Raw genomic sequence first — 20248 nt, forward strand, 5'->3', positions numbered from 1 at the left:
TTTTGGTATCCTGAAAATCAGCCCTGCTTATGACATGCAAAAAAAAAAGAAAGTCTCCCTTTTCATAACTTACCATTTACAAACAGAATTTTAGTGAAACTATTCACATATATATACTTGCTGTTGGAGCTTAAGAGCAGTTGGTGAAATGGCAGCCAAATACGAGTCCCAACTACTACTACTTATCATTTCTATAGCGCTACTAGACATACGCAGCGCTGTACACTTGAACATGAAGAGACAGTCCCTGATCGACAGAGCTTACAATCTAATGAGAGTGGAGAGGTACTGAGGAGCTGCAGAGTGAATGTACTTATAGGTCAATAAGAGGAGTTTGAACTGTATGCGGAAACGGATAGGAAGCCAGTGAAGTGACTTGAGGAGAGGGCTAATATGAGCATAACGACACTGGAAGAATATTAGTCATGCAGCAGAATTTTGAACAGATTGAAGAGGAGAGAGATGGCTAAGTGGGAGACCTGTGAGATGCAAGTTGCAATAGTCTAAGCGAGAGGTGATAAGAGTGTGGATGAAGGTTCTGGTAGTGTGCTCAGAAAGGAAAGGGTGAATTTTGGTGATATTATAGAGAAAGAAACGACAGGTTTTAGCAGTCTGCTGAATATTTGCAGAGAAGGAGAGGGAGGAGTCAAAAATGACCCCAAGGTTAGGAGCTGATGAGACAGGAAGGATGAGAGTGTTATCCACAGAAATAGAGAATGGGAAAGGAGGAGAGGTTGATTTAGGGGGAAAGATAAGAAGCTCAGTCTTGGTCATGTTTAGTTTCAGATGGTGGTGAGACATCCAGGCAGCAATGTCAGACAGGCAGGTTGATACTTTGGACTGGATTTCAGCTGAGATTTCTGGTGTGGAGAGGTAGATCTGGGAGTCATCAGCTTAAAGATGATATTGAAATCCATGGGATGAGATCAGAGTACCAAGGGAAGAAGTATAGATGGAGAAAAGAAGAGGTCCCAGGACACATCCCTGAGGTACACCAACTGACAGTGGGATAGAAGTAGAGGAGGATCCAATATGCACTAAAGGTACGCTGGGAGAGATAAGAAGAAAACCAGGAAAGAACAGAGCCCTGAAATCCAAGTGAGGACAGCGTATCAAGGAGTAGGCTGTGATCAACAGTGTCAAAAGCAGCAGATAGATCGAGAAGGATGAGGATAGAATAGAGAACTTTGGATCTGGCCAGGAACAGATCATTGGAGACTTTAGCAAGTACTGTTTCAGTGAATGAAGGGGGCGAAAGCCAGATTGAAGTGGATCAAGAATAGCTTGAGATGAAAGAAAGTCAAGGCATCGGTGGTGAACAGCAAGTTCAAGTATCTTGGATAGGAAAGGGAGGAGGGAGATGGGGCAATAGTTGGAAGGACAGGTAGGGTCCAATGAAGGTTTTTTAAGGAGTGGTGTGACTACAGCATGTTTGTGCTTCTGTGCTTCTTAGGGTGGTGGCAACCCATCAAAGATTCTCAAATCATTAGAGCGTGTAATTTGTTGCGCCAGTATCAAAATGTCTTGCAACCGGTGATTAAGGATACATTTCTGCCCCAATATATAAGCTTTCCCCAAAAATGAATTCCCCCCTTTCTGTCGAGATCCCAAAAGCAAAACCCTATGAAACAAGATATGGTACCTAACATTTACAGGCTTATGAAAGGCTTTTTTAAAATTATCCTTACTTTTATGTATTTTAACATATCATGTCTACTGTTCAGAAATGCTGGAAGTTGCACCGACATATGTGAATTCACATTTAGATAGGAAATACAAATCAGACTTGAGACAGCCAGGTATTTTAGAACAGGATCTGCTGATGTACAGACTGGTCTAAAACACATCTAAGAACGGACATGCGCTGGTGACATACGGCAGGAGCATCCATCAACAGGGTCAACACAGCAACTTAAACATATATGTGCTGGCAGATACATGTCTATGTTGGTATTTCAGAACAAACTACACAATCAGAAAAAAGTGGAGTGATGTGAAAACAGAACACTGATGTGAAATACTCCACTTAATCTCGTCACTTATCTCGGGCCCCTCAGTAAAACTTCTTCTGTTTTATAAATACCTGTAGGGGACCTTTTACCAAGCTGCGATAAAAGGGGGCCTATGATGGCATCAGAGCATGTTTTTGACGTGCACAGAGGCCCCCTTTCACCACAGCTGGTAAAAGGTTGTCGTCTTTTTTTTTTTTTTTAAAGAAATGGCCATGTGGCAAGTGGACCTCTTGTCATGTGGCCATTTCAGGGGAGGGGCACTTACTGCCACCCATTGAGGTGACGTTAAGGGTTCTCGTGCTAACCTGGTCATAACCGGGCAGCGCACGGCCTGATTACTGCCGGGTAAACACGTGCTGGGGGTGGGAACTACTGCTGGGCTGCAGCAATAGCCCGGCGGTAGTTCCGGATTAGCAAGCGGTAAGTTTGCATCGAGCTTACCGCTACTTCGTAAAAGACCCCCTCAATTCCTACATAAACTAAACTGGAAGAAAGCCTCATATAGCATGAGAAGACAACAATTCTTAGTTCTTCATCTGCCCAAGCATTTCATTATTTATTTATTTGGATTTATTAACCACCTTCATGAAGAGATTCACCCAAGGTGTAGTACAGCACGTACAGCTTGACATAAAACTTACAATTTTGATAGCACAGAACAATAGTAAAATGACCAAATATAGACATAAATACCATAAGTGAGGTAAACTTGAAAACAGCACACTGAAACCTAACAATAGGACTACCATGAAACAGTATCAAAAATATACACATTTAAACCATGTAACAGAAGTACGATAAATGCCAATACAATACAATCAATTCCATAATAGACTGCATGAAAGAACATTCAAATAACATACATAAAATACAGTGTCAGCATAATACCAATGAAACACCTAATAAGCACCAATTAGAATATTCAAATAACATAGATATGATGCTAATGCTTTTCTAAATAGCTGGGGGACAAATTACATATATATAAATGGGGACAGGATGGGTAGAACAGTCACTTGGGATTAGGGTTACCATATTTGCCATGATAAAAAAAAAGAGGACACCTGTCACACCCCTTGTCACATCCCCACCACGCCTCTTCACCACAGTGTCACCTTAACCCCCCTCCCCCAAGAAAGTCAGATTCCCTCCCTCTCGTCCATGTTATGTCCCCTCCCCAATCATTTTCCCACCCTCCCTCCACCCACCTTTTTTTTATAGCACACTCCATCCACATCCCCTCCCCTTCCGTCTTTTCCCTTATCATGCCTGGTGGTCTAGTGGCCTCTTTGGGGCAGGAAATAGGGGGCTCTTTTCTGCCCTGAAGAGGCCACTAGACCACTAGGGCATAAAAATTTCCATAGCACCGGAAATGGTGTACGCTTGAGGGGGTAATGGTGTTGGGCTGGCGGTAGTTCCGGGTTGCCATGTGGAAACCATTTAGTAAAAGGGCCCCAGAGCAAACATACAAACATTTCAGACCTTCTTTGGAGGAAGTGTAAATTTGTCCCAGAGAATTTGTACACTATTAGGGAAGGATCTGACAGCCTACTTTATAGACCTGCATTTGTGCTTATTTATAACAAAAATAGGATCTTTTTTAGAAACTTTGCATATGTGCCCTGTTATGAGTTGTGATTAAAAGGAAAATGAGGTAACTGATTCAGAGATTTGAGGGCTCAAATCAGTAGCGGGCTGCCCTTCAGTGTGATATGGAGGACTTTAAGCAGCAAGTTACGAGGGTGGAGAATGAAATTAATGTTTCACATGATAGACGAGCTCCTTATGAAAAATTTGACTGTGACTCATAGTCTTCAAAAATTCTGGCAGGCGATGTAATCTGCCCGCGGTGAATTTTCCATGTGTTCCTACCTATCTTCTCCATTTTCCATGTTGTAAAATTTTTTTTATGCAAACTTCACATACCAAACTACTAGGCAGAGATGGATAGTAGCAAAGTACTTGTACTTCGTTACAGTACTAAGTACAATTGTCAGTACGTTTACTTGAAATGAGTTAAATTTTTCCCAATACTTTTTACTTGCAATTCATTACAAATAAGCTGTACTTTTGTACTTAATAAGTCACCAAGTATAAGTTAAGAAAGTATATATATTTAAAATATTTTTCCTTACCTCTGCCTCTTTCCCTCAGGCAGCTTGCAACTGATTGGGCCCAAAAACAGCTGAGCTGTGACCGGAAGTTCAGGCCCAATCAGAAGCAAGCCAACATCTGATGTCATATCACCTACCAGGAGTTTAAGTCATCCTGCCAGCAGGGGGAGCACTTGCTCCCCCAAATGGGATGTTTAAAAAACAAAACGGCACCTATGTGCAAGTGCCTTCCTAGTTCCTGCTTGCATATGGTGCCATGCTGCAGTGCAGCCGCAAATAGAGTAGCGCCCGGAATCAGGATCATCATCATGGTGCTGTTGCCTGCCCTAACCCGACCACTGAGGTTGTCTGCCCTAATTCGACTACTGAAGTCAGTCAGCCTTAGCCCCGCACTCCAACACATGGCACTGTAAGGAACTGCAGTAGTTCATCCCCGGCAGCCTGCACATCCGACCTTACCACCATTTTTCCGTACCACACTGCTACCAGTGAAATTGAAATTTTGGGGCAGCTCCTTGGCTGCAGCCAGTCTCTGGCAGACATGTGGGGCAAACAGTGATCTCTGCATGCTTATGAAGGCATCTGAGCTTTCTGGATTTCCATGGGAGGGGTCGGTGTTGTCTTGGTTAGGACAGTGCCCTAATCTGGCTTCCTTTCCCCTCCATCCCCTAAGGTTAGTCTTTCAGCAGGCTGGAGATGCTCATGAGGCTACTAAGGTAAGCAGGACTGGGGGCTTCGCCTTGCTTATGCCACCCAGAGTTGGCAGTGGGTCCCGTGATGCTGTCCCACAGCCCAGATCTTAGCATTAGCAGTTAAATACGACTCCAGGCAGCTAATCCCTTGCTTCCTTTTTTGTGTAAGAGCCAACTAACGGGATTTTTGGTAACCGGCGAGTACCGCACCACAGCCACACACAGAAAAAACACTTTCTAAATTCATGGCCGGTGGCAATGTTGTTGCTGCTCCCCAGGTCTCCGCTTGGCCCAGCTAATAGTAATAATAATAAAAAAAACTCCCGGTGCTGCAAGAGGGATGAGGGAAAAGGGAAGCACGAGGGAAATACTGATCACGTGTTGCTAAGGTGGTGCGGCTTCATTTCAGTTTCAGTCACAAACAGAAGTTTCACCCCACTTTTATATTATTGGTGAATATAAATTTCATCATGAATGTTTGGACACACATGGTTTTCTGTTCTTTATAGTGGAGGGTTTTGGCCAATGATTGATCTAGTCTGTTTTGGGCAGCAATAAGGTAGTCTCTTTACATTTTAACTTAAGCCTTCTGAGATCTTTTCCTCCATTGTTCACATTTTGGTGTTATAAAGTGAGTTAGATCACCCAAAGTGTGGTTGGTTTATGCGCTAATGTTGCCATTTTAAAAATTGCTGCGTGAGCACTTACCACTACACGGTTTCTAGGCAGCAAGGGCTCATGTGCTATCCAATTAGCGTGCGGTAATGTAGCTGTACTAACTGGTTAACTCAGGAACACCCAATATCCGCCCCTGACATGACCCCCTTTAAAAAAATGTTTTAGTGCACGCAGATTGCAAAGTTACCATCGGACTCCTGTTTTTCTGTGCGGACAGTGATACGGCAAAAGGAGAGCCTAAAGGAAACCGATTAATACAGGAATAAAAATATTAGTAAAGAAGAAAGCATAAGCATAGACCTTTCCTACTAACTATAATTGGAGGGGCTCCAATATACTAGTCACAAGAAATAATAAGTCAAAGGAAATAAACTGTCAGTAATGACAATATATTTGATGAATTAACGAGCCTCTTCTTGTGAAATGGGAGAGCAAGTCACAATACCTGGAGCTATTGGAGACAACAAAGGCTGCTGCTCTAAATTCCTGGCACTCAAGAACATAGATAACTGCTGAGGTTCGCAATTATATATTTAACTCCCTCATTATTTCATTAAGCATTTACAAGGAAAATGTTGAAAAACAATACCTCCAATTTGCAATACAAATTTTTTACATATGTCAATATATTTCTTTATTTATGGCATTTATACTCCACATTATCTCAAACAAGTTTGTGGCTTACATCAAACTTTTAAAACAAATTACAATAAGAGAACTAAGGCAAAAATACACAACAATAATAGGTAAAAACATTCAAGCAGTAAGATGACTCATTTTGAAACAACAAATTAACCAAAAAAATAACAAATCACCAACAGTGGTAAGGAATTCACTAAGGGCCCTGTTTGCTAAGCGTTATAGGCACGTTAGCGTTTTTAACACGCATAACCATGTATGCACGTTAACTGTGTATGTGCCTACAATATCCCTCTAGGTGCCTACACGGTTAGCGAGCGCGTTAATTGTAGGTGCGTTAAAAATGCTAACGCACCTTAGTAAACAGGGCCCTAAATAAGAATGCTTTCAACAATTTACAAAATTTCAAGTAGTCAGTAATATATCTGAGTGACTTTGGTAGGGCATTCCATTTCCTAGTAGCAGTGATGAGTTTGTTACTTTTTTAAAAGTACTTAAGTAAAAAGTAAAAGTACTGGCTTCAAACGTAGTGAAGGAAAAGAAGAGTCTTATCCCAAAAAAACAAAAAAAGTAAAAGTAAAAAAGTACAGCTCTTAAAACTACTTTTATATTACAAAGTAAAAAGTATTCTTAGCAAGCCAAACCACAGAATTTAGTATGAAGGACTGATCTGCATAGGTGCCATTTAATTCAAAATCCATTTGGGGAAGCAGCTATTCCCTTTGCACCTCACTTAGCTATGCCTCTGATGGAGACCATTAGTCCTGAGCATTTTTAATTTTGTGTGACGAGAGCCACACCTTTGGTGGCCCTTGTCCTATAGCCTGCTTTTAGAAAGGCCCAGACACTTTGAAAAATAACACAAGACCCTGGAAAAAGACACTCAAGACCTATATAGGAAACTTATCACACCATAACAGCCCTAACATCTATGAAAAGATAGTGCTATAAAATAAATATTACACTGGGTTCTAAAGCAACAATTTTTTTTTTTTTTTATTACATTTGTACCCTGTGCTTTCCCACTCATGGCAGGCTCAATGTGGCTTACATGGTGCAATGGAGGGTTAAGTGACTTGCCCAGAGTCACAAGGAGCTGCCTGTGCCTGAAGTGGGAATTGAACTCAGTTCCTCAGGACCAAAGTCCACCACCCTAACCACTAGGCCACTCCTCCACTTAATATACTTACTACTGAACTTTTTACAGAGTTCTACACAGACATTACATGCTAGTAGAATCATTCACCTCAGTCACATATGCAGAACATGGACAGATCCTTATTTCATACAAAACCAACACAGTGAGTTAAAAATTACATGTTAAACAAATTCATTGGTAAATAACATATAAAACGATATAATACATAAATGTCTAAAAAAGATACTAAATGGACTTGGGAAAAATCCACAATTCCAGGAATAACATGTATAGAATGTTTGTACATTTGGGAAGCTTGCCAGGTGCCCTTGGCCTGGATTGGCCGATGTCGTGGATAGGATGCTAGGCTCGATGGACCCTTGGTCTTTTCCCAGTGTGGCATTACTTATGCACTTATGATATGGGAAAAAAAAAGGAACAATCCATCTGATTTATATATGCGAACAGTAAATAATAGTACTGAAAAACCTATACTAAAAAGTGAGTATAACAGAAAACCAATACTGAAGAACATTTATTAGAGGACACATTTAGGGCCCTGATTACTAAGCTGTGCTATAGGCAACAGTGAGATGTGTACCTAGGAGTATTTATTTGAAGTCCACTGCAGTGCCCCCCTAGGGTGCCCCATTGCTCTCCTGGGATGTCTGTGTGGCCAGTCTACTAAGAATGCTGGCTCTTCCTACATCCCAATGGCTCAATTCTGTGCGTTTTTCATATGGACGTTTTTTTTGTTTTTTTTTAAATGGACCAAAAAGATAAATGCACAGAGCACAAAAACATCTAGCAAATAGCCATTTTCGAAAGAAAAAGAAAGACATTTTTCTGTTTTGAAAATGGCTATATTCCACACTTGAATTTTGGACACTTGGGGGTGGGGGGGGGGATGTTGCCGGGTTCTTGAAGCCTGGATTGGCCACTGTCGGAGACAGGATGCTGGGCTTGATGGGCCCTTGGTCTTTTTCCAGTATGGCGGTGCTTATGTACTTATGTACTTATAATGGGTTACTGCAAAAACAAAATAAAACAAAACAAAAAGAAAAACTAATGACTCAGGCTAAAAGAAATGTACTTAGAGTTTTGAAAAAACTGCTACATTTGGAATTCTTCTATCTCCAGTGACCTGAAGTTAGCTAATCACATTTTCTTGGTAACTCAGCTCTTACTGCAAAACCGCTTACAAGAATTCACACTCATGACAAATTACCGATGACATCCCCCTCTTCAGATGAAAACATGATGGTTGATTAATAGCATAAGAGAACATCTGGATTACAAAAGCATCATTTCCACCACAGTCTATAAAAAGAATACTGAACTTCTTGCATGATAGTTTAACACCGTGGTTCTCAACCAGTTTGTCGGGACACGGTGGTGTGTCCAGAAGAGGTGGGAGGTGTGTCCCTTGAAATAATCACAACTGGTCCCTATTTCTGCTTCTTGACTACCCTGCTGCCATCAGTCCCAAACAGAAATGCTGTAGGTCTGTTGTCCATATGTTCTGTTTGCATAGTTTCTGAGTAATTTGCAGGGTTTTATGTTACTTCACAGTTATGTTACTTCACAGTATCTGGAAGTAGAGGGATTGCTGTTACTGAGGTGACACCATAATTTGAAAATATATTTGTTTTTTATGATAAGCTATATAAATTCAAGAATAGATAAAAGTTTCTTGACTTGACAATTGGGTTGTTATGAATTTGCCTGCTATACAATCCCATATGGAAAAACTGCATGCAACTCATCAGCCCCAGACTTCTCATTTATAAAGTAAAGATCAAAACTTCTTTGAAAATTTTTTTAACTATTTATTTTACGAATTGTTGTTAAAGTAAATTCTGTTTAAGAATCTAATATAATAATTTGTACCTCAACGTTCTATGGCTAGCTGGCTGTCTGGGTTCGTAACATCCTGACGTCAGCAAGCTTCCAGCGTTCCCTTCCCTCCAGCGTAAAGACGAAATGACATCAGAGAAGGGCGGAACAGTGAGAGGGAAGGGAACGCTGGAGGTGAGCTGACGTCAGGATGTTACGAACGCAAGCAAGTGAAGGCAACGGAATGCTGGAGGGGACGCGAGCCCAACGGAGGGGAGGCCAGGGCAGAGGACAATTGCTGGACATGGAGGGGAGGCCAGAATCATGGGATACGGAGGGCAGGACAGAGGAGAATCGCTGCACATGGAGGGGAGGTCAGAATCGCTGGACACGGAGGGGAGGGAAGAATCGCGGGACATGGAGGGGAGGGCAGGGGAGAGAGGAGAAATCGCTTAGACGAGAGCCTTCCTAGGGCCCGTTTCATTTTTGACGAAACGGGCTTGGTTGCACTAGTATGTTATATTTATATTTCCCTTGCATCATTTTTAACAATGAAATATTTAGGAGGTTTGTTTTGTTCAGCTGTGAATTTCAGGGGTTCTTTAAAATGGGCTTCTTAGCATTTAGCGCACACTAAGGACCCTGTTTACAAAGGTGCGTTAGTGTTTTTAGCAAGCCTACGCTTAGTGCGCGCTAACCATGTGGGCGCCTATAGGAATATTGTAGGCACTTACATGGTTAACGAGTGTTAAAAATGTTAACACACCTATAACGCTGCTTAGTAAACAAGGCCCTTAATCTATTAGCACACCTTAGTAAAAGGACCCCTGTCTGTCAGGTGTGTTACAACAGAAGAAAGGTTAAGAACCACTGGTTTAACATAATGCTTGTCATTAAGCTTATTCTCTATTTACTTTTAAATCTTCTCCAGCTGAACTCCAAAATCTTCCTCTCACTCGTGATGCTCATATCAGGATCCTTCTACAATTTCTTTAGCATCAGGACTTGTTCTGCCAGTAGACGATCACTCTAAAGTTCTGGATATCATTTTTTATTTTCTCTTTCATTTGAATTCCAGGTTGCTCATTTATGGAAAATGACTTTGTATCGAATGAAGCAACTCAGGCTAATCCGTAGTTATTTTCATGAATCTTATTTTTTCACTTACAGTACAAATGCTGATATTGTCACATTTGGACTATTGCAATTCTTCATATATTGGTTTGAGTGCTGTTCTGATGAGGAATTTACAGCTCATGCAGAACACTGCAGTCCGCCTAAGTTTTTGGATGACCAAATTTGAGAGTGTATCTACAGCATATCTACACTGGCTTCCTTTAAAAGAACGTGTAACATTTAAAACAGCATGCATTGTTTTTCATGTTTTGCAAGGTAATGCCCCCATTCCAGTTCTTGATTTATTTTCTAATATCTCTATATGTTGTTCTCGTCATCTTTAGGAACATTTATTACTTAGATATCCTACCTTCAGGAATGTTCATTATAAACATATCCTTAATTCTTTTTACATTTCAAGCAGTAGCTATTTGGAATGCAATACCTGACTTCATTAGAACCATTTTTAACTGCCTGCCTTTTTGCAAGAGATTAAAAACATTTTTTATTTAATAGATTATAGATGTCTGACTGTATTTTCTGACTTGTTTAGACATTTTTTGTAGCTCCTTAAAGATTTTTTTTAGGTTCTTCTTTATGTAAGTCGCATAGGACCTGTTTAGGAATTTAGCAACTCAGCAAGACTTTTATTAGATTAGATTAATTTAGTAGATATATTCCATGTGAGAACATCTCATCTTTATTGCTTTATTACTACTCTGTCACCATCAAAGATTTCTCAGCATAATTATCAGTTATGCCTGCTATTGCATGTTTATTTGGTCACAAGCCTCCTTTTACTAATGATCTATTCCTAGCTAATTCCAAAGGGCTCTACTCTATCCTCATCCTTCTCGATCTTTCTGCTGCTTTTGACACTGTCGATCACAATCTACTCCTTGGCACGCTGTCCTCACTTGGATTTCAGAACTCTGCTCTTTCCTGGTTTTCTTCTTATCTCTCTCAGCGTACTTTTAGTGTATACTCTGGTGGATCCTCCTCTTCCTCTATCCCACTCTCAGTGGGTGTACCTCAAGGATCTGTCCTAGGACCTCTCCTTTTCTCCATCTATACTTCCTCCCTTGGTGCTCTGATCTCAGCTCACGGCTTTCAATATCACCTTTACGCTGATGACTCCCAGATCTACCTCTCCACACCAGAAATCTCGGCAGAAATCCAGGCCAAGATATCTGCCTGCCTGTCTGACATTACTGCCTGGATGTCTCACCGCCACCTGAAGTTCAATATGTCCAAAACTGAGCTCCTTATCTTCCCACCTAAACCAACCTCTCTCCTTCCCCCAATCTCTATTTCTGTCGACAACATGCTAATTCTTCCTGTCTCATCTGCTCGTAACCTTGGGGTCATCTTTGACTCCTCCCTCTCCTTCTCCGCACATATTCAACAGATTGCTAATACCTGTCGTTTGTTCCTCTACAATATTGCCAAAATTCGCCCTCTCCTTTCTGAGCACACTACCAGAACCCTCGTCCACACTCTCATCACCTCTCGCTTGCAACTTGTTTCTCACAGGTCTCCCACTTAGCCATCTCTCTCCTCTTCAATCTGTTCAAAATTCTGCTGCACGATTAATATTTCGCCAAAGTTGCTATGCCCATATCAGCCCTCTTCTGAAGTCACTTCATTGGCTTCCATTTCCGTATACAGTTCAAGCTCCTCTTATTGACCTATAAGTGCATTCACTCTGCTGCCCCTCACTACCTCTCCACCCTCATCTCTCCCTACACTCCTTCCCAGGAACTCCATTCACTAGGCAAATCTCTCCTAATTGTACCCTTCTCCTCCATCGCTAATTCCAGACTCCGTTCCTTTTATCTCGCCCACCTTATGCCTGGAATAGACTTCCTGAGCCATTACGTCAAGCTCCATCCCTGGCCGCCTTCAAATCCAGGCTAAAGGTCTACCTGTTTGATGCTGCTTTTAATTCCTAACCTGTTACCTGCTCGTAACCTTTATCTTGTCTTCCTCTCTTCAATAGTCCCTTTTCCCTATGTGTCCTACCTGTCTGTCCTACCCTTATCCCTTATTTGTCCTGTCTGTCCTGATTTAGATTGTAAGCTCTTTTGAGCAGGGACTGTCTTTTCTTTATGTTCAATTGTGAAGCGCTGCATACGACTGGTAGCGCTGTAGAAATGATTTGTAGTAGTAGTAGTAGTTTTACTAAGGCTCACTCACGTTTTTAGCGCACGCTAAAATTGTGGGTGCGCTAAACGTTAGAGACGCCAATGCATTCCTATGGGTGTCTCTAACGTTTAGCACGCCTACAATTTTAGCACATGCTTAAAATGTGAACACACCTTAGTAAAGGGGGGTCAAGGACTCCAAAGCTTCAAAGACCAATGCACCCAACTGAAAGGGCTTGATTGTGTAATTCAATTACATTCCTACATATCATGTGCATGATAGAATCTAAAGAAATTCATACATATTTTGTATCCAACCATATATATCAATTAAATTTTAGGAAATATCAAAAACATATTTATGTCTCTCTCCCACTGTACCTGAACATACAGGTGTTTTATTCTGTACCGAAGATCCACTAATAGGCTTCCCATCCGGAGTGACACACCAGCAGTATCCAGTATAAGTATGGCACTGTACCTGTCCAGTAGGAAAAAAATAGACATGATTACCACAGAGGGCTAGAAACAAACCAAGTGCTGAAATACACAGATGGGACATATGGCATTCTGCACAGATGGGTGCCATTAAACTCTGAAAGCAAGTAACCTTTTATGACCTCGGTAGTTACATCAAAAATAAGCTTTATGAAGTCGAGATGAATGCCTGCAAATTAGTCTTTGCCATCTTCACCAACACAGAATAATTATTAGCGACTCCTTCTTTTTCATCACATTCATCCATACTTCATACAAGAGGTGAAAAGCCCAAGGGATGCATAACTTTAGCTAAACTGTGAGAGACTCCATTCCTTGCGGTGTCACATAGTATGATTTATTGAATAGCTCCAGAAGTTGTTGGCTCCCTGCTAAACCACATGTGTGAAGTGAAATCATAAATGAGGTATAACTTTTAGCCATATACAGTAGGTAGTTCAAATATTTAATGACACCACAGTTCCAAAGAATATCTTTAAAGCAGACTAAATGCTGATTTTTGAGGATCCAGTTTGCCAGGAGTCCAATTCAAATCTTTCATCAGTGGTTCCCAAACCTGGTCCTGGAGGCACCCCAGCCAGTCAGGTTTTCAGGACATCCACAATGAATATTCATGAGATAGATTTGCATGCAGTGGAAGCAGTGCATGCAAATCTCTTTCATTTCAGTTTAGATCACTGAGGTCTAGTAACAGTGATATCTTCATATTTATTTCAAGGACTTCCCGCAAATAGTCTAAAAAGGTTACAGCTGCTATAAAATACTGCAGTAAGATTGCTTATAGAAGGTACATAAGAACATAAGAATAGCTATACTGGGTCAGACCAATGGTCCATCTAGCCCAGTATCCTGTTTCCAACAGTTGCCAATCCAGGTCACAAGTACCTGACAGAATCCCAAATAGTCACAAAAGGAAATAAGGGGAAAACTGTCACTCCTAAACAGAAAATTGAAAATATGAAGGAGCATCCTAGCCGAGCAAAAGTGGTGAAAATCATGTAAGACTATTCAAACAAACTCCCAGAAAAACTTTTTGAAATAAATACAGCTTGGAGGCATCATAAAGCAATTAGATTGTCTATGTGATCTCCTGTAGCACAAAGCTACTCCAGATCTGCAGTACTTCATCTGCCTCTTGTGCTGTAATAAACCTTCTTATTTTTTTTATTTCTGTAGTAAACATTTTTTTTACACTCATTTAAAATCCAAACTCAGCAACCCCAGTACTTAACTGACACCAAACTGGCACAGCGCTGAAGGTAAGCAAAGCTCCCGATGCCCACTACAAGAAGAGCATGGCGTTTCAGTTCCATAGAACCTGCTTCTGGGTTGATTTCAAATCAGGTTGCAGAATAATTTTCAAGCCGCAACACTCAAGCGGCAACTGTCAAAAAAACGCGGAGGCTAAAAAAAAAAAGAATCCCAAATAGTAGCAATATTCCATGCTACTGATCTCAGGGACAAGCAGTGTCTTTCCCCATGTCTATCTCAATAGGTAAAAAGAATTGAACATATTTTGCACCACTTCCATTGGCTGATCATTTTAAGATTTGTTTTCTCCACAATTATCTGTATCAAGAAAAAACAAAATATGTGCTAAATCATCTGCAAACCTGAGTCCTCTAGAACTTCCCAACCAGGGCTCATATCAATAGTTTATCTTCAACTACTAGGTGGTTAGCTTAGCTTTTAGTTGCTTGGTCCGTTGCCACTGGAACTTAGAACTGAACCGAATAACCAGTTATTAAAAAAAAAAGATTAATGATTGGTTATGCAATCAAGTATTATTATATGGCAAAATTGGGATTTATTGTGGACACATGTCAAAGAGATTTAGGGACCCTATTACTAAAGAGTGTTAAGCCCTTAAAACACAGTTAACACACGCTACTACATAAGTGTATTAATGTGTTTTTGCAGTATTTTGCCTGTTTGCATAGAAACATAGAAGCATAGAAAATTATAGCAGATAAAGGCCATCTCTGGAATTCTATATATCATGCCTTAATTTCCATGCAGAAATCAAAGTATATTCTATAACAATTCATGTAACTTAATTGGTGAACTAACTAATCAGTGCTTTTAACTGGATGTTAACAAGCAATTATAAGTACTAACTGGCATTAATTACAATTTATGAACAGAACTAGCTAAGCATATGCTGTAACGTCGTGTGCGTAAATTCCAAGTAGCAAACAGAAAAAAAGCACAACTGGGCCTTCAAGACTGGGATAACAGGAGTCCTTTATTAGTAAATGACCCGACACGGGCCGTGTTTCGGCGTACACAACGCCTGCCTCAGGGGTCTATTGATAAAACACATACATATCAATCAACACAGATAGCAAACAAAGCAATAAATGATAAAGTAATATAAAAAATATATAATAGAAATAAAAAAATATAAAAAAGAAGAATATCATATATATAAAAGTAAGCAACATAACCATAATCAATATTCATAAAAGAACACATAAATGACCAATCGAGTAAAGGCAAATAATATAGGTCTCATCGTATAAAATGGGATCTGTGCTAAAATAATGCAAGTTAGTGGTAAAATGATACGTCTTAATGGTAGCTCACATTGATAACTACACCCCTTCAATGGCTTTACCTTACACAAGTAATATACTCGGCATCAGTTTAATGGCAACAATCAAAACATTAGGATGCCATTATTCCTTGAAGTACCATGAAAGACCATAGGAGGCTTAGATAATTCACAGTAGGCTTCTTAAATGCCTTTCAGCCTAATAAAACACACACATTAAAACCAATATTTTTCTAGCACCCTCTTAAAAGTGACTGAGATTTAAGTAGTGGCCATCTCTTTTTTTTCTGTGGTGACCTTGATATATATTACCCTAAACCAGGGGCAGTGGAACATCATTAGAGGGGCCAAACAAATCTTTTTCTAGCCCTGCCTCCAAGCTCTGTAATTGCTGATGCTGGAATGGACAAAATATTGGTGGGGCCATGGCCCCTGTGGTCCACCCTGTTTCTCTGCCTATGCCTTAAACCTTAAGCAAGTCCTTCAGAATCATTTTCATGAGGCTAACGTTCTTCACATCCTTTCCCTCATTTCTAAGTAACACACTCTATAGAAAGCTATTGTCAGGGTCCTTCACTCAAGGGTTCTTCTGCCCTACTTAAAATCCATTTTCCAATTTACTATCTTGACCCACACAAATCCCTCCAAAGTAATAAAGAATTTGTGGGAATTTCATAATATCTGAGTCAGCCTTGAATTTTTCTATACTGTATACATAAGACGCAGTCTTAAAGTAACTACAAGGTCAGCAGTATGTGTTTCTCTTATATCTGAACCAATTGCAAGGCAATCATTTGTGCCTCATGCCAGAATCATGTCTCAGGGCCAAAAATAATAATAATCTCATACTCAACTATCCATACACAACCACAGAGAGCTTCTGGGTTAAATAAATATTTCCCAACTTTCTATTTCTTTTTTTCCCTTTCTATGCAGTTAGATGAAAAAAAAAATTAAATAGAAAGTGTAGTATGTGCATTACAGAGAGGGATTAAAGTAGGACCAATAGGGTGCTGACATGTCAAAAAAGTATTGTGCTCATTCCCTGAGACAGAGGCAAGCAGTTTGTGAAAGTAATGGTTACCCCCCGCTGGCACATGAATTATATGGTTCAGCCTGTAATCAACCATACAGAACAGAATACCTTGGAATAATTATGTTGTAGAGATTTGAAAGGCCAAACCCCCCACCCAAAAAAAAATGAGTCAAGGGCAGTGGTGTAGCTATGGGGGGGGGGCCTTGATGGATAGTCAAGCGCCTGTGTTTTAGGCACAACTGGCTGCCCTCCCACTCCCCTTCACCCCTCCTTGTACGGCTGTCCTTCACCGTTCGCTGCACCACTGCCGTTCTTCAATTTTCTGAGCTGCAGGCAGCATCAGTGAGGTAAACACACTGCCTTCGGCGGCCTAGAAGCTTTTCCTCTGCTACAATTTCCTGTCCCGCCTATGTGGATGCTACAATAGAGGGAGGGCTTCCGGGGCCGCCAAAGACAGTGTGTTTACTTCACTGATGATGATGACGGCCCAGAAAATTGAAGAAGGGCAGCGGTGCAGGGAGCTGGAACAGGAGACATCAAAAAGCTGAAGCCAATTAGTTTGGACTCCCTTTCCCTCTTCGTGCAGCTGTCGATCATCCCCACTCACCCAAAACAAAGCAAGCAAACCTATGTTGAGCTGTTCTATCCACATTGTCATCCTTTATTGTTGGTAACATTTTTATTTCATCTACCTTATATTTTCAAACGTGCTGGCTTTGCAGCATGCAGATTTACACCAGGGAAGTATTGAGTAATTAGTTCTAAATTGTAAACCATTGGGTCATTTGGTTATAGGGACCACTTGTATTTGTGCAGAGATGTTTTCACCTGGTAAAGGGCCACCAAAACAGACATCATGTTATGAGAATCAGGTGCTTAACAATCAGACTTACTATTTGTAAGTACAATTAAAAAAAAAACATTAATTAGATTGAGACCTGGGAGCATTTAGCATCTTTTTTTTCCTGCACCTACATCAAAAGAAAAAGATGGCATGTGGGAATTTGCTCCTTTTGTTTGGTGGATAGCAGTGGTATATTACAAAAATACACTTGCCTTTTTTAATACTACTATTTCAGAGAGAGGTATTGAACAATGAGGGAAGGGCTTCCTTCATGTAGACTTCTGTCCAGAGTCAGTCTGAATGTGGCAACATTGTCCAGTTCAGCACACTGTAACCACCAAGTTCATACAAAATGAATTATGTTCAGTGGAAAATATATATGTTGGCTCAGGCTGATTGCTATGTGAATATTCCACCACTGTTTCATTATTGCTACCAAGTATTACATATTAAGGGTACGTTGCCTGTCTCCTTACATTGAGAAGGCAAGCCTGGTCTCAGTTGTGCATGCCATGATAACATCAAGACTGGATTATTGTAATGCACTCTACACTGGTCTGACTATGAAGGGTCTGCACCGGCTGCAATTTATTCAGAATGCTGTAGCAAGACTAATAGAAGGTTGTAAGTGACATGACATCACACCATTTTTGCATAAACTTCACTGGCTACCAGTACAATACAGAGTAAAATTTAAAACTCTCTGATTGACCTTCAAGGCCCTTAAAGGAAATGACCCAGAATACTTGAACAAGATTTCCCTCTACACATCTTCAAGGTCATTAAGGTCCTCCCAAGGAGTTTCTCTAACCACACCCTCTCCAAAGGACATCACACGACATGATACCCACAAGCGAGCCGTCTCCAGAGTAGCCCCCATGCTCTGAATGCACTCCCTGAAAGGCTTCACTTAACACAAGACTATCTCTACTTCAGGAAGCAGGTGAAAGCTTGACTCTTCAACTAGGCCTTTAACGGAAGAAGTAAATGACACCAGTTGCATATATTATAGCAGGACGTGTTTATCCACTCTTGCCTTAGCCAAGATAATGTTCAAGCACCTTTCTGTCCTCATTTGCATCTAGTCCTTTATTTTCTTACTCCTGTTACTCAATCTTATCTATATATTCCATCTTTGCTTACACCCTATGCTATTAAATGTTTTATTGTGTATTGTGTTGGCACTGTAATGTAGCATACTATGCAATACTTTGTATTGTTATTTGAATATTTTTACTGTGTAATTGTCTATTGCTTATGTTTGACTTATTCTTGCTGTACACCACCTTGAGTGAATTCCTTCAAAAAAAGCGGTAAATAAATCCTAATAAGTAAATAAATAAAATAAATGTATTCACTGAAAAATTAGTGCAGACTTTTCTGCTCTCACCCTTTCTCCACCTCATACACTACCACTTTACCCACAGAGGGGGGTAGGCAATTTCCAGCAGTGTTTCCAAAATTGTCCTGTATGTCAGTGAATTTCCACTTATTCTCAATAGTAATTAACATTTGTACCACGTACATTCTATTATTACCAAAGCATTACATTGGTTCTGAGATGGATGAAAACTATTTATTGCCTAAAAGAAAATTAATTAAGAAATACAAAGATGATATTCTGAGACCCTAGATTGCTAAAATGTTTCCAGGGACACTAACCCAGACTGCTATAATTTGCACTAGTGTTACATTCACTGGGCCAAACTCTATAAATGGTGCCTTAAAAATCGCTGCCGAAAAACCACGCAATTAGCGTGATTCTATAAACTACGCTTAAAATTAGGCATAGTTTATAGAATATGCTCACGTGCTGTTCTTGCAACTACAATTTAGGCACACCTATTTAGGCCACATAAAACCAGGCCTAAATACCTGCGTCTAAGTTAAGCACAGATTGGGTACATTCCATGTGCGCATAGTCTTTTGAAATGCCCAAAATCCGTCCATTCCATGCCCATAGCCATGCCCCCTTTTTGGCTGCGGGCATCAGAATTTATGCACACCGCGTTATAGATTGAGCCTGGAAAGTTGTTTGCATAAATTCTAATTAAAGCCAATTAGTGCTGCTAATTTGTTAAGTACCAATTATCGGCGCTGATTGGCTTGTTAATCGTTGTGCACACAATTTGGCCATGCAGCCAAATTAGCACGCACAAATTAAGATGCCATATATAGAATTTGGGGGCCACAGATTCACTCACCAGAAATCAATTAACATCATGCAGAGAGAAAGAGGAGAGAAACAGAGAGAATGCAAAGGAGAAAATTGTGGTTAGTGGACTACCAGCATGTACTTGTACAAGAAGTAGGCTGGCTGTATTCCCTCTAGTTCAGGGAGGGTGCTAGTAGCATCTAGTCCAGGAAGAGGAGAGAAGACTGGTGCATGATATTCTGTCTGGAGAAAGGGGAAAAGAGACTAATTTGTGGTGGGAAGAACTAAGGATACCCCACATCTCCTAAAACCATCCATCGTAATAGAAAAGAAATTTTCAGCTCAGAAACATCGAGCCATTCATTCTTGAACAGCTTGAGGGCCACGTCTTGAGTTTTGATAGGAATTTTCTATATAGTATTTCAGTTGTTAGAAGAACAATGAGATAGACTATGGTAGAGTAGAGACAATGAGTTGTTTTCATAGAAAGAATTTTGAATTACTGTATTATTGCAAGGCTTCCTAGGTTCCAAAACTCTGATGCACACAAGATAATTGTTTCAATTTTATCTCTAGCTCTTTTTTTTTTTTTGCTGCTTTAACCGTTTAATTGCATGAACCAACATGTCCTGGGAACTAGGGAATTGAGGTTTCCTTGTGTAAGACTCCACTGGGAACTGTATTAAGGAGAGTGACCTTGTAGAAGGGTCATACTAGGCAGTGTAATCCATAGAAATGTACCATCTAGTCACAGCACCCCAACTGAAGGTTGTTACAATGGTTCATTCTATC

The 20248-nt window shown here is 40.4% G+C and overlaps 1 protein-coding gene across 1 annotated transcript in view; it reads right to left on the reverse strand.

The window, feature by feature from the left end:
* SMOC1 (SPARC related modular calcium binding 1) overlaps window positions 1-20248 on the reverse strand; it is a 410799-nt gene that overhangs the window by 189453 nt on the left and 201098 nt on the right. The window contains exon 4 of the mRNA XM_030215156.1: window positions 12751-12850. Within this exon, the coding sequence (XP_030071016.1) occupies window positions 12751-12850 (100 nt within the window). The remainder of the gene's footprint in view (window positions 1-12750; window positions 12851-20248) is intronic.

This window comes from Microcaecilia unicolor, chromosome 9, assembly GCF_901765095.1.
Source record: "Microcaecilia unicolor chromosome 9, aMicUni1.1, whole genome shotgun sequence".
NCBI lineage: Eukaryota > Metazoa > Chordata > Amphibia > Gymnophiona > Siphonopidae > Microcaecilia > Microcaecilia unicolor.